Consider the following 19,978-nt stretch of genomic DNA (forward strand, 5'->3'; position numbering starts at 1 on the left):
CTTAATTATTAATCTTAACAGGTTAACTGCTACACTTACTCTTCAGCCTTTGCAAAAATGAACTTATTACTTTCTTCTATTTTTGAATCCACATAAATTAATCTCTTTATTTGAAGCAAGTCAGTCAAATTACAACTTAAAAAGTTTTTAATTATCCCTTTAATGCTGCACATTGGCTTTCTGATATCTTTATTTATCAGTAAAACCAAATACTGTGAAACTCAAGTCAGTTTCTAAGATGTGTAGGAAGCAAAAAGCACTTGGCATTCAATTCTTGAATAAAATCAGAGTGATATTTACCCAACTTAGCTTTTATTAACTGAACATAGTGAGATCTTTGTTTCATTTTAACTATTTGAGAGTTCTCATTTGTTCACTGATTACTGAATGTTTTTACATGATTGTGGTACATTACATCATCTCAAGAGACCTTTAAAGTCTAACTTTCGTTTAGAGTACTGTCCTGAAACAAAATAGTGATTGAACAAAGTTTCCACATCTCGAATATTTTAAAAGAGATTTCAATTAAATTTAGTTCATGGGAAAGTTACAAAAATGACTGTACTTAATAAAGTTTAGATTGCTTAAAAATATAGTCAATCCTTAACATTCATGTGTTTAATTTTCACAACTTCAAGCATTTATGTGATTTTTATTAGTAACCTTTTAACTTTTGCACTGGCAACTGTGCACCTTTACAACTATGTGTAGCAGAGAAAAAAATGAGAGGTATTTTGTGCACGTCCTCTAGGCTCTAAGTCCAAGCATCCAAAGTCAAGATGCACCTTAGTGAGAAAATAAGTATTAGATCAACTTCTTGGTAGAATGTCTACAGTCACTGATGGCCTAAGCTTAGTGTTAACAAACAAATCAATAATCTGTTATATTCACAAAAGGAAAAAAATTATTTCTAGTGTCATAGATTCCATATGTTATGAAAAAGGAATATTATCTGAAATCAGTGTTTTATTTTGTTTTTAAATAGAGATGTTAGCACAAAAGATCACAGAATTCTAGGGAACTACTAACGAAAAAAATGTTTTGTATATTATCAATGTTATTTTGAATACTACATTTTATGCATAATTTCACAATTACTGTTAGGAAAAACAGAATTAATGTTTCAATTATAAAGAATTATATGCAGAAAAATGTATTATTTCAGAAATCTTTAGTGAAGGATTAGTAAAATTTTGGTGGGTGTTGGAACCTAATTCCCAAATTCCCACACGTTCAATGTATCAGCATTTTGTGTGTTTTTTTTTTTTTTTTTACTTCTATATTGTTTTTTGGAGAACATTACCCTCATGAAAGTTGGAAGGCAGACTGTATTCTTTCAAATTTCTAAGTTAATGGCCTAATAATTTTGTGGAGTACATGCCAGACACAAGTTGAGTAACGCAATAAAAGTTTACTTTATAAAACCAATTTTAGTTTTTGTAGCTGAAATTACCTTGATGACTGTCATTATACTATTACAAAGGAAGATTCAGTCAAGTGTAAAGAATACCACAGACCTCTGGATTTCTTTACATCAGGCTCAGGCTCAGATTCCCGGATGAACTGCCCTAGGTCACTGACTCTTCCAAAGGTCATCTTCCTGAGAAGAAGAGAAAGCGGAAATGACAAACTGCTAAGAGTCAACTTTAATTTTCATGGGGAAAATTTTATTAATATTCAACTTTATATAACTGTTGGAAAAAGTGGCAACTATGTGGCCTACTTGGAGCAGTCTTATTTCAGTTAAAGTGGGCTTGTTTAATCAGCACAAAACAGAATTTGGGACTACCATTTAACAAACTGCTACTTACAAATTTCCAACAATGGAAATGCCCTTTTTCACACACTTCAGGAGGACACTAGTATCAGGTGCATAGCACTTTAGACATCTCTATATTTTGATCCCATTATTCTACAGCTAAGGAACACTGAAACCTCTATGTCTAGTCCTATATTTTACATAATAAAACATGTGGAAATGAGGCTATAGGTGAGTGAATTTATTTCTAAAAAAATTGAAGTCACATCTCTGGTGAAATATTAATTCTTTTGAGCCCCTATTTGCTAAATGACTATTATAAAGAACTTTAAAAAAATATCCAAGAACTTATGAAAAATGGACATGCTCAATTATAGTTCCGAAGTTCTTTCATTTAACTCCATCCACTACCAAATTCTCATTGCCCCAGTGTTGAAAAGGCTGGAAGCAGAAATGATGAGGTGGGTGCACACCAGTAACTCCTTCTCTTAGACACTGATCACTCGGAGCTTCAGCGGCTAAGCTGATTGAGAGTTAACACTAATGAGGTGAGTCCCAGAGCAGGAGGCCATCAGGACACCTTGGGAAGTGTCCTGACTCTGCTCAGAACAGAGATAGAGCAGGTCAAATACACATTACTAGTGGGATTAGGCCCATAACTGGTCTTTGCGCTTTCAGCCTGGGTTAGATAAGAAAACTTTTTATTAATCAAATCAGTAAAAGGTTTTGTACAATTCTGTGTAATTTTTAAGGATTTTCAATTCTTCCAAAAAATTCTACTCGACATAACTAACTACAAAGGAATCTCTTTTTTAATGCTATGTAGGATGGTAGCAGTGGTCAGAAGGGAGAATAATCTTCCTTTTTAAAGGGTTACACACTATACTGGATTCATAGAGTATTTTGGGTGGGGTATGATAGACCTGTGGATGTTGTTTCACAAAAGAAAAAAAAATGAATTTAAGTCTAATGAGGGGCTATGTTATGAAGAATTTTAATGTCCAAGTCATATCTATTATTTAAGGATAAAATTATGCAACTAATTTCCTAAGTAGAGAAGAATAATGTGGTAAGTTTAGTTATATAGCTATAGTGCTGATTCAGACTTTTTGCCTTTACAAAAAAATCTTTATATATCTGGATCAATGATTATCAAAGATCTGCATCTCATGTATATTTGGGATTCTTCAATATAAGCAAATTTAATAGTATTAAGTAGATGTAAACTAACGACAATGGTAAAAGTCTGCCACAAGCTCACTTTACCCTGCATATGTCCGTTGATATAAAGATTCAGGATCCAGACTTGCAGCATCTACAATTATTGCTTCATCAAAATTTTTCAGGATTTTAACATTGGCCTTCTTCACATTGAACTACAACAGAAATTCCACATATTAATGCCAAATGGAGGAAACAAATCCACTCAGATTTTTTTGAATCACACAGATTATATTACTGATAATTACTTCCTATATTATCAGGGCTAGTTATTCCAAGTTGATATCACAGGGACAAAGTTTCCCAGCCATGCAAGAGATAATCCACCACATATCCCAAGGTAACTTAATGTTTGCAAAACACTACAAATCAATAAATCCAGAATATAAAAAAAAGAAAAACAGTTGGGCAATTTGTTTTTGGATAAAAATTGGACATCCAAAATCTTCATGATGACACAAATTTGTAAGATCAAGGATCCATTTCCAATGGCTAAGTAGTCAACACCAATGCTCAATAATTGCTTGAAAAATTATTCACACTTATCTAGTAATCCAGGAAATGAAAATTTACTTTAAAAATCCAGACACATTATAACCATCAAATTGGGAAAGAAAATTAAACAGTTAAAAGTCAGTGTTGTTTGGGCTATATAAAAACAGGTCCATTCTACTGGTAAAGCTAATTGTAAAATGGAATAATCTTTCTGGAAAGAAATATGATAAAACACAGTCAGAACCACCAAACTTTTTATGTTTTTGACCCAATGGTCCCAAACTACTAGGACTAAGCAAGCCTAAGAAAGCTACTGTAAGAATAAAAAAACCTATTTGTACAAATATACTCCAATATTATTTGTAATAAAAAATAAAAACAAAACTTGGAAAAAGCCCTTTTGTATGAACATGAAGTAATAATATGGTATTATCAAAAATGACAAATATAAAGAATACAAAAAAAGAGGAAACTTTTTATGGAATAGTGTTTAATATGAAGCAGATAGAATTTGAATATAAATTTATGTAAAAATATGATTCCACCAAGAAAATCACTGAAATTAAAGACCAGAAAAGGAAAGCAAAAGCAAATAGTCGATGCTTTACTAGTGTATTAAAGATGAAATACACTCCTCAAATTGATAGAGGAATGCAAACCCCAAGGATTTATCACCCAAGCAGTTTGATGTACAATCATTTTTTAGTTTACAGTTATCAAGAGATACCAGAGTGGTCTGCTCATTTTACAGATGAGGAAACTGAGGCAAACAGGGTGAAATGACTTGCCATGGGTCACACTGCTAGGAAGTGTCGGAGAGCAGATTTGAATTCAGGTCTTCCTGATGGCAGGCCCAGGGCTACCACCTAGCTGCCCAAAGGATAGATTACATTAATTCTAATTTCCTCTGACTCTACTCAAATAACTTCATTAACTATTTAATAGCTGCAGTTTTTTTTGGACATTTATTCAGATTCCCTCTCCCACCATTTGGGGGGGAAGGGATCTTTTAGCCAATAAATGTAGAAAGCAATTTCTACAGGAAAAGAAAATGCTGGGTTTCCTTGATAATGCCATATTATTACTTCATGTTCATACAGTCTGGTCATTCTCTGCCACAGCCTTTTCCACAGAAACAAGTGAGGCTAGGTATTAAGTATTCCCCAAGTAGTTCATTAAGACCTCAAATACAAAACTAGGTTTTTCTGGTGTGAAAAGTCCACAGAAGGATTCAGAGAAGAAACGAGGCCCAATCCCATTTCAGGCAAGTTGAGTTTTATGTGAGCTCACCCTGTTCTTGCTACCTCCTCAGCCCAATTAACATCCAGGCCTGAAACAAGGCAGAGCCTCCAGTCTCAGTCCACAGAGCCCTTTTGCACCAGACTGGTTTGAACTCCATCTCTACTAAGTGTCAAAGCACTGAACCTCTGAGTCAATGACCAAGATTAAAGGATCTATTTTCTTCTAGCAACCACAATGACTTTTAAAAGCAGGCCTCTGCTCCAAAGAGATTCCACCAGGCACACAGCCTCGCTAGCTAATAAGTAGCCAGCTGGAAACAGCTCACAGAGATGAAATGCCCAAGAAATAGCCCAGGAAACAAAGGAACATCGATGCTGTACATTTACTTAGGAGATGGAAACGAAGCCATCAAAGAAAAGAGGAAACCGATCCTAGGGACTAGTCCTGAATAAAACTGGACTGTCTCCTGACTGAAATGGAAACACTGGCTTCAGTGACTTCCTACAGCCAGAAGATAATCAGAGTCAAATCTGACCGAGGCTGGGCTTTGTAATTCAAGCTAATAGCTGCAAAGTACTCATGGGAAACATTATTTATTTTCACTGTTTAACCTCAAAGCCCAAGGTTAAGAAGCCATTTGCAATATTTTATAGCCCATAAATCTTAGGAGGACCTAAATGAATCCATCAGGCTACATTACTTTATGAGCCCTGCTGGCAATACTTCTCATTTCTGTATAGTTTAACTAAAATGATCAATCAGCTCGACAAGGTGAAGAGTAAAAACTGAGAATGAGCCAGTCCAAAAGGCTAAAGTTGGGGACATTGGGTATATTTTCTTCAACAGAGTTTTATCTGGCCCTCTTTTATACCCAGAAAATGAAAAGTACCTAGGTTATCAAATCCCAAGGGCCGGCATTCCTTCATCAAAGAGTATTATTACTGCTACTCTTCCCAGAGCTGTAGTAACAGCTGGTCCATCCTGTTCTCAGACCCAGTCTAAAAAAGAGCTGGCCTTTAGGTAGGAGGGTGCGAGGGAGGTTGGAGCCACAATGCTATGACCCATTGGCTGGCTAACCTTAAAGACAAACCATTTGCTTTTCCCTTTAACCCTAAAGCTCATTATCTTCTCTCACCCACTTAATCCAAACTGTCATTATTCTCCCTATACCATTTCAACTGGGCTGGCTGTCTCCAGATTCTCCCCTCTTTGATTCATGCCCCATTATTATCATGTAATCTTTCTACATCACCAATCTAATCATATCACATTGGGTTCAAAAACTTTATGCTTCCTTATCACGTACAAATAAAATCCAAATTCTTTTTCTTAGCATTAAAGACATCTTTCCAGCCTGACAGCCAACTATTCTCTACGGGGAGCCAGTGCTCCTGCCAAGATGGACTATTCAATGTTCCCAGAGTGTCTGCTGCTCCACCTTTCTGATTCTAATTTCAATTCCTACCCTTCCTCCAGCGCCAAGCTCACCTGCTACCTCCTCTACCAGAAGCATTTTTCCTCCTCTGCCCTCTAAAAGCAAAGTGACATCTTGTCACATTCTTTCAATAGGAATTTAGTTATCTGTCTCACCTCCTCTACTAGAAGACAGACACTTTTTATTCACGTCTATATCCTTGCCCTAAAGAAAGCACTTAGTAGATAAATGCTTGATAAATGTTTTCTGACTAGATAGATAAGTAACTCATGTGAAAACAGTTCTAAAACCACAAAGTGCTCTCTCTGTACAAGATAGTATTTTAAGTCAAAATTGTAGTCATTTAACTGCACATGTGTGATCTATATAAAACTACTTGCCTTCTCAATGAGAGGGTGGGAAGAGAGAGAATTTGGAACTCAAAATTTAAAAAAAAATGAATGCTAAAAATTACATGTAATTTTGAAAAAATAAAATATTTTTTAAAATAGTCATTTAAAATTTCTAGTTAATCCCAATCACAGTTGTCTGCATTAAAACTATTTTATAACTAGCTATTCAAGGAACATTAGGATGATATCATGAAGGTAACGATCACTCTCTTCCACAAAATTGCAGTGTCAGAGAACAATGGCTAGACTGATCCTTAATTTGAACAAATGCAGGATTTTTTATGATTTTAATGGTGTTACAAAGAAAGGCTAAACATAAATAAGAAATAAGATCCCTTCTGGGGTAATCAATGTGTTATTGTACTGATAACCCTTGAATACTTCATTTAAATTATATGTAGACTTAAAAGATCTGTTTACCTCTCCCTCAAAAGTGATCCAAGGTATAAAGAGTTCATTAGAAACTCTGATTAAAGGTTTGGGATTTTTTATTTTAACATGTATAAACTCTTATTTCTAGAAAAAGATCAGTTTGTACCTGAGCAGAACCATCATTGCTTGAATGAGTCTCCTGATCAGGAGGGCCCCCAGAGCCAGCAATTGTCAGTGCAATATTCCCTCCTGGAAATTCATCTCCTCGTACTGAATGGATAAGGTCGTTCAAGTATTTATAATAAAGATTGCTGGACAGGAAGCCAGGTAAAAAAACCTACAACAAAGCACAAGCATTTTTTTTTTAATGAACAAGCAGAAAGAAGGGAAGTTGAGCTGAACACCAGTCCTGAAACTCTGGGTTGGTTACCTTCTCCATGGTCGTCCAGGCCTGACGCAATGGAGTAGTGAAACAGCTCGGGAGTGGCCCTCCTTCCCTGCAGATGTTGGATTCAATTTCTAATCTTACAAAGTCATCAAATCCAAGAGGATGTGTAGCTTGAAGGGAGAAGTATCTATGGCAAGAAAACAAGAAAGACAGGTCATGGTGGCACAGGCAAAAATTCCAAATAAGAAACAGCAAACATGGGTTCAAAGGCCCGCAATGGACCAACAAGGACACTGTCTGCATGGCAATGACAATGCTCTCCTCTCTCTCAGCTGTCTCCTCCTGTTTGATTTCCCTCAGCTTTTAGCAAATCCAGGTACTCTGGTGCCTTGCATGCCTGGTACAACTTTATTGAAAACATTTAAAAAAAATAATAGCTTTTTATTTTTCCAAATATATGCAAAGATCGCTTTCAACATTCACCCTTGCCTCCCTTATCTGTCCTCCACTAGACAACAAGTAATCCATTATAGATTTAAATATGTGCAATTCTTCTAAACCTATTTCCATATTTGTCATGTTGCACAAGAAAAATCTAACCAAAAAGGAAAAAAAATGAGGAAAAAAAAAGCAAACAACAACAAAAAAAGCTGAAAATATTACAGCTGGGTGATCGGCTCTCTTTATCACAAGACAACTGGAGTTGACCTCAATCACCTCATTGTTGAAGAGAACCACACCCATCAGAATTGGTCATCATATAATCTTGTTGTTGCTGTTTACAACAATCTCCTGATTCTGCTCATTTCACTCAGCATCAGTTCATGTAAGGCTCTCCAGGCCTCTGAAATCTTCCAGCTGATTGTTTCTTATAAAATAATAATATTCCATAACATTCATATACCATAATTTATTCAACCATTCTCCAGCTGATGGGCATCCACTCAGTTTCCAGTTTCTTGCCACTACAAAAAGAGCTTCTATAGACAATTTTGCACATGAAGGTCCTTTCCCTTCTTTTCTGATCTCTTTAGGATACAAACCCAGTAGAGACACTGCTGGATCAAAGGGTATGCACAATTTGAAAACCCTTTGGGTATAATTCCAAATTGCTCTCCAGAATGGTTGGATCAGTTCACAACTTCTCCAACAATGCATCAATGTCCCAGTTTTCCCGCATCCCCTCCAACATTCATCATTATCTTTTCCTGTCACCTTTGCCAATCTGAGAGGTATATAGTGGTACCTCAGAGTTGTCTTAATTTGCACTCCTCTCATCAACAATGATTTAGAGTTTTTTTCATATGACTAGAAATGGCTCTAATTTGTCTAAAAATTGTTCATATTCTTTGGTTATTTATCAAACAGGGAGTGGCTTGTATTCTTATAAATTTGAGTCAATTCTCTATATATGTTAGAAATAAGTTCTAGTACAACTTTGATGCAAATCTGGAAGGACATACAGGCCTCATCCAAAGCCCTCAACCTAGACTCAGAACTCCTGGAACAAGTCTCAGCTCAGATGCTTTTGACCAAGGAAAAGTCATTTAACTGTTCTGAACCTCAATTTCCTGATCTGTAAAACTGGGGTGATAATCTTGGTACAAACCACACCCTCACCTCATGGTCAGAAAAGAGCTTTGTAAACCATGATGCTGACTCCAGAAGTCATTCTCATTCTCCTCATCGCTTTAACTTGAAACGAAGTCCTCCGCATGAGAGGCGTGCAGACCCAGGCGGTCCTGAGGATGTGTTCCTGGGGCTTCTCAGCAGTTCTGCTTCCCTACCCAGGAGAAGGAAGGGATGAGGCAGGGAGGCCAGCCATGAAGGCTTCCCACGGGCAGGGCTGTGTTCTGGCCAAGCACTCGGAAAAACCAAGCCAGCCCCTCTTAGCCCTTTCCAAAGAATCCTTCTAGGGTCTTCTCCATACTCCAGGACTAATCTGGCACCAGTTCCCTACAGCAACTGGGTTTCAAGGACTCATGGAAGGGGATGTGGGCCCTTCCTCTATCGAGATAGACTGTCATTTCTCCAGCTGCTCTTCCCCAATAGGCAATGAGACACGATGGAAAGCTTCTCATAAGGGAATGGTATCATCAGATCCAGGCTTTGGAAAGGCTGCTGATTCAATTGATCAAGGATGGACAGAAGCAGCTACACCCAAAGAAAGAACACTGGGAAATGAATATAAACTGCTTGCATTTTTGTTTTTCTTCCCGGGTTATTTCTACCTTCTGAATCCAATTCTCCCTGTGCAACAAGAGAACTGTTTGGTTCTGCACAAATATATTGTATCCAGGATATACTGTAACCTATTCAACATGTAAAGGACTGCTTGCATCTGGGGGAGGGGGTGAAGGGAGGGAGGGGAAAAATCGGAACAGAAGTGAGTGCAAGGGATAATGCTGTAAAAAATTACCCTGGCATGAGTTCTGTCGATAAAAAGTTATTAAAAAAAAAAAAGGAAAGGCTGCTGAGCTGAATTACCAAGGGGAGACATGACAGAGCTCCAGGAGGGCAGCGACTTGGTGGCTGAAGAAGGGATGATTCAGAAGCAGAGCCAACCACTTTGCAGCTGACTGGATAAGGAAGCTGGAGCTGGGAGTTAGAGCTCAGCATGATGCCCCCGACCCAGGTGGTGGGGAGCATGGCGGCCCTTCTAACAGCCAAAGAAGGAGTAGGATACGGGGGAAGCGTGGCTCCCTCTTTAAATGTGGGGGCTAAGATACAAACAAGTCAACAGGAGCAATCAAACATGTCACTAGAGCTACTGAGGGAGAGATCCCCCTTAACTGAAGAGCCCAACGCCGTGGAGGGGCAGTGGTGGGAAACAGAACTCTGAACGAGCTGGGAGGTCCAAGGCAAGTGACTTCTAAGGACTCAGCAGTCGCTGAGTCACAAACGTCCTTTTTCCAGGCACACAGAGCTGTCAAAAAGCCAAACTCTATTCAGTACATACTCTCTATTCCTTGTTAAAACCAGGGATTACATTTAAAATAACTGTTGATAGGATAAAATATTTGGGAATCTCTCTGCCAAGGGAAAGTCAGGAACTATATAAATAAAACTACAAAACACTTTCCACACAAATAAAGTCAGATGTAAGCAATTGGAAAAATATCAAGTGCTTTGTGGATAGGTCCGGGAAATATAATAAAGATGACAATACTCCTTAAACTAATCTGCTTATTTAGTGCTATACCAATCAAACTCTCAAAGAAACTATTTTACTGACCTAGAAAAAAATAACAAAATTCATCTGGAAGAACAAAAAGTCAAGAATTTCAAAGGAATTAATGGAAAAAAAAAAAAAAGCAAACGAAGATGGCCTAGCTATACCAGATTAAAACTATATTATAAAGCAGCAGTCACCAAAACCATCTGGTACTGGCTAAGAAAAAGAGTAGCTGATCAGTGGAATAGGTTAGGATCACAGGACAAAACAGTCAATGACTATATCAATCTAGTGTCTGACAACCCCAAAGACCCCGGCTTTTGGGATAAGAATTCACTATCTGATAAAAACTGCTGGGAAAATTGGAAATTAGTATGGCAGAAACTAGGCATTGACCCACACTTAACACCGTACACCAAGGTAAGGTCGAAATGGGTTCATGATCTAGACATAAAAAATGATATTATAAACAAATTTTCAGATGAAGAAACTGAAATTATTTCTACTCCTATGAAAAGATGCTCCAAATCATTATTGATCAGATAAATGCAAATTAAGACAATTCTGAGATACCACTACATACTTGTCAGATTGGCTAGAATGACAGGAAAAGATAATGACAAATATTGAAGGGGATGTGGGAAAACTGGGCCATTCTAGAAAGCAATTTGGAACTATGCTCAAAAAGTTATCAAACTGTGCATACCCTTTGACCCAACAGTGTTTCTACTGGGCTTATATCTCAAAGAGATTTTAAAGGAGGGAAAGGGATCCTCATGCACAGGAATGTTTGTGGCAGCCCTCTTTGTAGTGGCAAGAAACTGGAAAGTAAGTGGATGCCCATCAGTTGTAGAATGGCTGAATAAATTGTGGTATATGAATGTTATGGAATATTATTGTTCTATAAGAAATGATCAGCAGGATGATTTCAGAGAGGCCTGGAGAGACTTACATGAACTGATGCTGAGTGAAGTGAGCAGAACAAGGAGATCATTATACACAGCAACAATAAGACTATACGACGATCAATTATGGTGGACGTGGCTCTCTTCAACAATGGCATGATTAAATCCAGTGCTACTTGTTCAATGATGAAGAGAGCCATCTACAGACAGAGGGAGAACTATGGGAGCCGAGTGTGGACCACAACATAGCATTTTCCCTCTTTCTGTTATTGTTTGCTTGCATTTTGTTTTCCTTCTAGGTATTTTTTCTTTGTAGATCTGATTTTTCTTGTGCAGCAAGATAACTGTTTAAATATGTATACATATATTGCATTTAACATATATTTTAACATATCTAACATATATTGGACTACCTGCCATTTGGGGGTAACGGGAAGAAGGGGAAAATTTGGAACAGAAGGTTTTGCAAGGGTCAATGTTGAAAGATTACCCATGCATATGTCTTATAAAGAAAAAGCTATTAAAAAACAAAAAAAAAAAAGAACAGGGATTGGCTCAGCAGGGGTTGTAAAGTCCCAGTTTTCCTCAGGTGCCCCTATGTCTCATTGGTGCATGTGCAGGCCAGACCTCTGCCTGCTGCTGCTGCCCTATGTGCAGATTCTAATTACCTCCCACCTGGATTATGTCAATGGTCTGCAAATGGATGCACTTGTCTCAAGTCATCTTCTCCACCCCAATTCAATCTCCCAGATCAATATCAAATGCCTGGTCTGTCTTTATTTTTGGCTTTTTTTCCTCCACAATCCGGGCCCTTCTTTCCATTCATATTGCACTGGACTCCTCCTCTACATACTCTAGGGGCCACTGAGGCTGGCCTCCATGTTGTACCTTCTCTGGCCTCCTGGCCTGTTCACTGACTATTCCCCCTGTGCCTAGAATGCCCTGCCTAGCCTCCTCCAAGTTTCATCTCAAATTCCCCCTTCAAAGAGAGGTCTTTCTTGGTCCCTTTGAAATTAGTGCTTTCCTTCTGAGATACTTTCCATTTATACTGTACAACTCTTATAAGCATAATTTTTAAAACATAGTTTATTTTTTCCAATTTCATGTAAAAACAATTTTTTAACATTTGTTTTTTTTAATTCTGAGCTTCAAATTCTTTCCTTCCCTTTCTCCCCTTCATTGAGAAGGTAAGTAATGTGCTATATGTCATATGAATAATGATATATATATATATATATATATATATATATATATATATATATATATATATATATATATGTCATAGGACTAATGTTTTGCACATTATCTTCCCATTAGAATATAAGTTCCTTGAGAACAGAGAAAATGTTTTATTTTTATCTCCAGAGTTTAGTAGTCTGGAACATAGAAAGCACATAAATACTTGTTCAATAGGATGTCAATGAGAAAATGGGGCATCTTACTACATGTCTGCAATGGAAGGAAGAAGCCTGCCTTCAGCAGGGTCCAAAGTCTCCAGTGTTGCTAAAACTACTGTTTGGTTTTAGTCAGATGGGAACAAAAAAGGGGAAAATCTGGTTCTTGCTCCTGCAGATAACTCAGAAACATTTATGCCTAAAAACTGTAAGCACAAGTGGATCTCATCCTAATTCATCTATTAATCATGCTCTAATTGATTCATTCTGTGATTATAAATGTCAACTATCTGCAGTCTTTCCACTGGAGAACCTCACATATTTCCAGAGGGCCTCATTCTGCCACCTACTAGTACTCTAAGGAACGCTGTCCCAAGGTGGTGCTACAGCCATACAATTTAATACAAAACTTGGCCATTCTGCTGATGAGAAGAGCAATGGTACCAGATTCTGTAGAGTTGGGCACATCACCAACATTTCCATTACTAAAAGCTTTCAACTCTTGACTCAGGACTTTTTCTGTGGGAACAAACCTTTCAGCTGGATAGATACCAATGAAAAAGCAGGCTTTGCTAGAAGTTCACTTTTTTGAACACAACCATCCCTAAGGTCAGGAGGAATTGTGAACCAATCCAACTCACTTGTCATATAAAATCATGGCATCGTTCTGTGCTTCCTGACCATCGTACTGGCCTTTTTTGGCGGCAAGCTGGGACTGGAAGTTATCAGCTGCTAACCAAAACTGTAAGATATTCACTGCATCTTCTTTCTCCATGTACTGAAAAATAAAAATATAATAAAGTTAGTAAAAAAAAAAAAAAAAAAAAAGGCTTCTCTTACTACTGCTAGCCCACCCTTCCAGAGACATTCGTTATATTACATGATCTTGCAGTCAACAAGCAAGATACATTCAGTGCAGTTACGGACAGACGGCATCTCAGGCTGAAAATGATCATATTCTCATTTACAAAGGATCTATATCCATCATACTAGAAGCAAGATTAAACCTGCTGGTTCCACTTTCATTACATAAACAAAATTAAACATTTTAATTCTTTGCTAGAAACACATAAGGAAGATGATAGAAAAAATCCTTTACACACAACCATTTTCATTATTACACATTGCCACAGCAGTCTGAATAAATGCTCCAGGCTTAAACTTGCAGCAGTTGAAGTAATAAAGAACACAGCCAGCTAGCCGCGTGCTACAGACGGTGCATGTTACCAATGCAGCTGAAGACAGAACCAAAGTTTGCTCTTTGAAAGCCATTCCTTTGGAAGATGTGCTATCTTGGCTTGCACTACTTGTTAGACTTGGATGAGTAAAATGTGTCCTTTGCTAAAGCCATCTGAGAGCTGTCCAGTAAAAATGCCCCACCAAAGTTCACTTACTCGCTGCTTCTAGTAATGCTTCACATGGCACTGAAATTGCTCAATAAGCTAAAATTAAAAGAATGGTAGCATGAAAGAGTATTTACTAACAAATTTTCTCTGTTGTTTAGTCTGCAAATACTATTTCATGAGACCTAGCGATGACAGAGCATGTTTATGAGATATCTCTAAAACAACAACCATAACTACGGTGCTTCCTCATTTTACTGATGGGGAAGGAGACTTCATCCATACCTATGGGTCACCCAACTATTAAATTAGAGCTGAGACTCTACCTCCAAATGAGTATCATCAGATTTGATGAAAAGCTAAAAATCTGGTTCAGAGTATTCTCCAATATTCTAGTGGCTATTTTAATAATTTTACATTTAACTTGTTTTCTCTTTCATTTAACCATTAAACTTTTTGAATATTCACTCCATTAAATGGAATATATATCTGGAAGAGAAAATATTTTCATTTAATTCATTCTACCTTTCACATTCTTTTCTATAGGAAATGCCTTAATATGGATGGATTTAGGGACACAAATGCTACAAAAGGGTGAAAAGAAATATAGATTTTACCTCTGAGAAATAAAACAGGGCTGATTCACAGAAGAGAATGTCAGCCAGGTAAACAGTTCCACTGGTCAGCACTTCAATCTGGTATTTACAGAAATGGTGACTTCGCAAAAACTCACTAAAGTGCCTGAACATGACAAAATGGAAAAAATCTGAAGGAACCACAACCAAGTACAGTTTAATCAGGAACAACCTACACTATTGTCATCATTGATCATGGCACATGCAGGCTCTGAAGACAATTCCCCCCAAATTATGGGGTTTTCCTGTCTTTTTTCTTTTTTTAAAACATGAGTAGATATTAGGGAGCAGATTAAATAAGCACAGGAGAAAAAATAATGGAGAATTGAGGAATCCATTCTTAGCCTTTTACCATTTAATGAAGAAGCTAGTTGACTATTCTAGTCACAAACACTTGAACTGTTAGAATTGAAAATTAGTGTTTTAAACTCAGGTAGAAAAAAAAAGATCAAGCAAATTATAAATGAAAAATGAACATACAAGTGCAAATTAATTAATATTTATATGTTTCTCTTTTATAGGAACCCATGCTAAGAGTCACTGTCAAGCTACATGGAGCTGCAATTATTTTTCTTGTAGGATCTCTGCATCGCCATCGCACTGCACTGTACTGCGTAACAACATACAGCATAAAACCGAACCCCCAAGTATCCAAAATGTTGCAAACCTCCAAGTTAACTTACTCTTGTTCCATTGCATGAAATACTATGGACTGTGCCATAATAAAACAGTTGGGATCCACCTGTCCATCCTCCCCGCAAATCTTTGCTGTAAAAGAGATAGTAAATAACTTAACTTCAGGGAAGCCCAAGTTATAAATAAGCACAGTAACTGGCAGATAGGAGGAGTTTAATAAATGTTCACTGACTGACTGATTTAATTCATTCAGTCATCTTAAATTAAAATGTGGGATAAACTGAGAGATAAAATTAGTTTCTTTTTTTAATGATCCCTGTTCCTACACCACATCACTATATAAACTACTCTTTCTATAAAAACTAAAACCCGTTAGGATAATGAATAAATTCTAATCTTCCCCGATGATGACATTTGGTGGGGATGGGGTTTAAACTTTTGCTCTATGGATGCCAGAGGGTTTGGGCTACCAAGTGAGCCAAGAGGAGCAGTCCCAGCCCATCCTACATAGGCCAAGCTTCTGTCTTTTGAAGCAGTCACCAATGTTTCCTACTTTAGGGTCTGGGCTGAAGATAAATAATTCTCTTTAGTCAGGTACAGTCCTGACCTGGAGAAAGGGAATGCAAGGGAAGAAGAAAAAGCCGTAGCTACCAAATTCTTACAGGAAGAAAAGTTCAAAATAGCCAATTTCCACAAAGGAAACACAGGATATAGTGCCCTAACATAATGTCCAATGCTCATGTTAATGGATGCCTGTTCTGTACTTAACATGAAGCAATTCTGTTAACACATTTATAAAGTAAGAGGCAGATTCAATATAAAGTATCTCTCAGAGCAATGTATGTATTCCCAGAATGATCACCTAAGAGGGTCCCCCTTTCACTTGGACGTCCTTTATACAAGTAAATTCTAGTCAAAATGAAGATGAAGGGGAGCCTTGAGATATGTGTGAATGAAGAGAGCATGAAGGCTCTGTGCTCAGCCCTGGAGATGTGGGAGACGAGGAGAGAGTGGACAGGAAGGAGCACTTCAGCTCTTCCCTCTGCTAGGAGCATCCATCTGTCTTTTTCAATCACTACCCTTCTGAAATTCACAGCAGACCCAGAGTCTCTCTGATCTACCAGCCGCAAAGATCCTCCCTCCCATCCCTGAGTCCTCCTCCACTCTCATGGGAAGTGTCCAGCTAGCACCACCTCCACCCTCCACCAGGAGGCGCAAAGGAGCAGAGAGCTAGGAACCGGAGCAGGAGCAGGAGCAGGAGCAGGAGCAGGAGCAGAGCAGGAGCAGAGCAGGAGCAGAGCAGGAGCAGGCCCCGGCCCAGGCCACAGCCGGCAGGCCTTAGGAGGTGAACTCAGAAACCTGCTTCACTTGTACTATTATTTCTATGAGACAAAGCCTTTTGTGTCCCAAACAATGGACTAGACAGAAATAACCCTTCCCAGCAGCCTCCAGCTGCACCAAGCACCCCGTTGCCGATGCTGGGGGTGCTGACAGGTGACCTCCCCCCCAACCCCCACCCCAGGGCCTGCTGCAACCTTCAGAGCCAGTGGCCCGAGGCTGCACGATGGCAAGAAGTTGGGCCCCCGACTGCACCGGGCACAGCTTTGAGACTGACTTTTCAAAACAACACCTGGGACCCCCCAATCAGAACACTTGGAGGGGGGATGCATGGCTACCTTGTGGATGCAGGCTAAGAAAAATGGGTGTTCCATGTGAGGCACCTGACGGGCCGGAGAACAGAACAAGCAGAGACGACACAGCGCCCCCTGTCTGAGATTCCTTTGGGCTTCTGACCCTAGGCTGGGAACACTGAAATGGCCTTACCTACGATGTCATTTCTCATCGCCTCTGTTATGGGGATCGGTTTAGCAGCATCTGGAGATATATATTTGGTAAAAGTACTCACTGCATCGCGTTCTATACCTGGGGAGAAAAACAAGATGGTGGCTTTAGACATCGCAGCGGCTTCCTGGGCAGGCACTGGCTGAACGCCCCCAGCGCCTGACCTGCTGCACAACCCCCGTTACTCCTGCTCTGCTCGTTCTGGAGCGGGCCGGATTATCCGCGGGGGACGCGTGTCTGTTGTTGGGGTTCGTCTTTCTCCTTCCAGCCCATCCCATGTGAGCGCCTAGCACAGTGGGGCCCGGATCCTGCACAGGCTCATTCAGAAAGCCGTGCCCAGGGGGAGGAGGCAGAGAGGGCCGGCCCCCAGTCGTCTCCTCCGGACTCTGCTGGGCCCTGGAGAAGGGGCCAGTCCCCCACCAGGGCTGGTAAAGCTGTGGCCAGGAGGACGCTGCTGACGGCCCTTCCAAAGCGGCCAAAAACTGGGGATAAAGGTCTGGAGATGATTCTTACTCACAGACAAGCCCTGGAGGCCGAGCATGAGCACGCTGACCAATGAGATCCCAAAGAGGACCTGAAGGGGCCCTGGCATTGGAGTAGCCTTGGACACAGAACTCCAAGATGAAATGCTGACCAAACGCTGACCCCAGAGAAGAGCAGCAGCCAGAGGGGCTCATCAGAATGACAGGAGAAGCCAACAGCAGCCAGTCCCATCCTCTTTGGGGGCAGAGGCTGCCAAGGGCTGAGGAGAGCTAGGGTACGGTTTGTAGGCAGACATATGGATCCCCAAAGTTCAAATTTTCATCTATCATATTTGGTGACTTGAGAATTACTTAAAGTGGCACAGATGCTTTTTCACTTCCATATTACAAAACAAAAATTCAAGACGAGGCAGATTCGGGGGAAGGGGGGGAGAAGGAAGGAACACGAAAGAAAATGCTTCAATGTCAAATTTTTTACTTTAACTAAAAAGATGCCTTTTAGAGGAAGCTGCCAGAAAGGGAAGTTCACTGCAAGAATCTGAGGACATTAAAATCAAGTGGTCTAGGTTTCTGCATTTTAACTTTCAGCTCCTCTTCCTTCCTCTTTAAGTGCAACAAACCTCAATCCAAAAAACCAGAAACTGCTCAGAAGAGATTTCATTTAGTTATCTGCTCTTTAGTTCAGAATAAACCTATTTCCATTAAAAGGAACATAATAAAATAAGCCTGAAGTTATAAATTGTTTCAGAAAAGCTCTAAGCATTCAATCCCAAAACAAAAACTTTGGGAATTGTGTAATACAGAGGCACTGCAGCAGAGAGGAGAGAGCTGGCCTCCAAACAAAAAGGACAAGGTTTGAATCTTACTGATTATATACTGGCCATGTGATGGCCAGTGCCCCATGTCAGAGGGGCCAAACCCATTGCCTGAGCTACAAGCTCATCAGGCAAATCCAGATCAAAAGGTAATTGTAAATGTTGAAGAAATGTTTTTAAAAAAACAGAATATAGGTAATGTTCATTCGTGCTTTTCTAAGTCAGTCTACGGCCTAGAGGGCTTCCTTTCTATCTGAGAGGTACTGATCTCTATTAGTGGAGGGAAGGTCCTCACTTGGGAGTTTTCTGTGTCAGTGAACTCACAGGTCCAGTCCACATCTTAGACATGTTACAGTCCACATCTTCTCTAATTTAAAGTTTGTAATAACTTTATTTGATAAAAAATCATTAAATAAATTCTTTTGTAGGGGCAGCTAGAATGCAGTTGATAGAGCATTGGCTCTGGGGTCCTTCTGACCTGAGTTCAAATGTGACCTCAGACACTTAACACGAGTGAGGGTTGTTTGACTCTGGGCAAGTCACTTATTTCTGAATGCCTTGAAAACCAAAACCAAAACAAAATCAAATCACATCAAATTTCTTTTCAGCACCCATGGTCCCTAAACACGAACCAAGCTTCCCTAAAACATTAGGGAACATACGTTTTTGGAAGGTACAAATCATGAGGCATGTGGGGGGAAGGGGAATAGTTCAAGATAAATGTAGTCAGAGAATGCTGATTCAGCCTCTCAAAGGCTGGCCAAAAAATCCTGGATTCAAGTCCTGCCGTGTCATACCAGACAAAACTCTTGTCAAATGGGGATGAGGACACTGCCCTGCCTGGCTCACGGGCAGTGAGCTGGCTAGGAGTAACATCATTGAGAGCTTTCCATAATATATCCCACCAGTTCTAACAACTCCAATACAGCAAAACCTTGCTTGTTGGAGGGATACTGAGCGCACACACTAGTTCTTATCTATCAGCCCATGGTGACCTTTATTCTGAGTGAAAAGGAGGGCTGGGAATGTCTTATGTTTTCCTCATTCTTGGGAAGAATACAATTGTCTTTATTTCTACACAGATCTGCATACGTGTCAGAGATAAAGTGAGAAAGATGGTAATTAAACAGGGCCTTTTGCTGTTTGGTCATTTATTCATGTCCACTTTTTGTGACCAAAACCCTGCAGCAGCTTGCCAGCTTATTTCACAGATGAGGAAACTGAGGCAAAAGGGTTAAGTGACTTGGCCAGGGTCACATAGCTGGCAAAAACCTCGTGGCTCCAGGCTCAGCACTCTACCTACCATGCTGCCACTCCAAGAGGCCGCCTGAAGGCTCATGAGACACTGCAGGGAACATCCCCAGCCCGCCAGGTAGCCCTATCAGCAGGATTAGACCTTCTTAGGTCTGACCCGTGGCCTACTCTCCTGCCTCAGAAGCCATCTGCT

At 39.5% G+C, this 19,978-nt stretch overlaps 1 protein-coding gene across 4 annotated transcripts in view; it reads right to left on the minus strand.

Annotated features, from left to right (window-relative positions):
* The window catches only part of AKAP10 (A-kinase anchoring protein 10), a 52,329-nt gene that overhangs the window by 8,750 nt on the left and 23,601 nt on the right, over window positions 1-19,978 (minus strand). For all 4 annotated transcript variants that reach the window (XM_051992114.1, XM_051992115.1, XM_051992116.1 and 1 more), the window contains 8 exons: window positions 17,217-17,315; window positions 15,440-15,524; window positions 14,739-14,862; window positions 13,420-13,556; window positions 7,347-7,491; window positions 7,083-7,253; window positions 3,026-3,135; window positions 1,518-1,600 (listed from right to left, as the gene is read on the minus strand). In XM_051992114.1, the coding sequence (XP_051848074.1) occupies window positions 1,518-1,600; window positions 3,026-3,135; window positions 7,083-7,253; window positions 7,347-7,491; window positions 13,420-13,556; window positions 14,739-14,862; window positions 15,440-15,524; window positions 17,217-17,315 (954 nt within the window). The remainder of the gene's footprint in view (window positions 1-1,517; window positions 1,601-3,025; window positions 3,136-7,082; window positions 7,254-7,346; window positions 7,492-13,419; window positions 13,557-14,738; window positions 14,863-15,439; window positions 15,525-17,216; window positions 17,316-19,978) is intronic.

Source organism: Antechinus flavipes, chromosome 4, assembly GCF_016432865.1.
Source record: "Antechinus flavipes isolate AdamAnt ecotype Samford, QLD, Australia chromosome 4, AdamAnt_v2, whole genome shotgun sequence".
NCBI classification, from domain to species: Eukaryota; Metazoa; Chordata; class Mammalia; order Dasyuromorphia; family Dasyuridae; genus Antechinus; species Antechinus flavipes.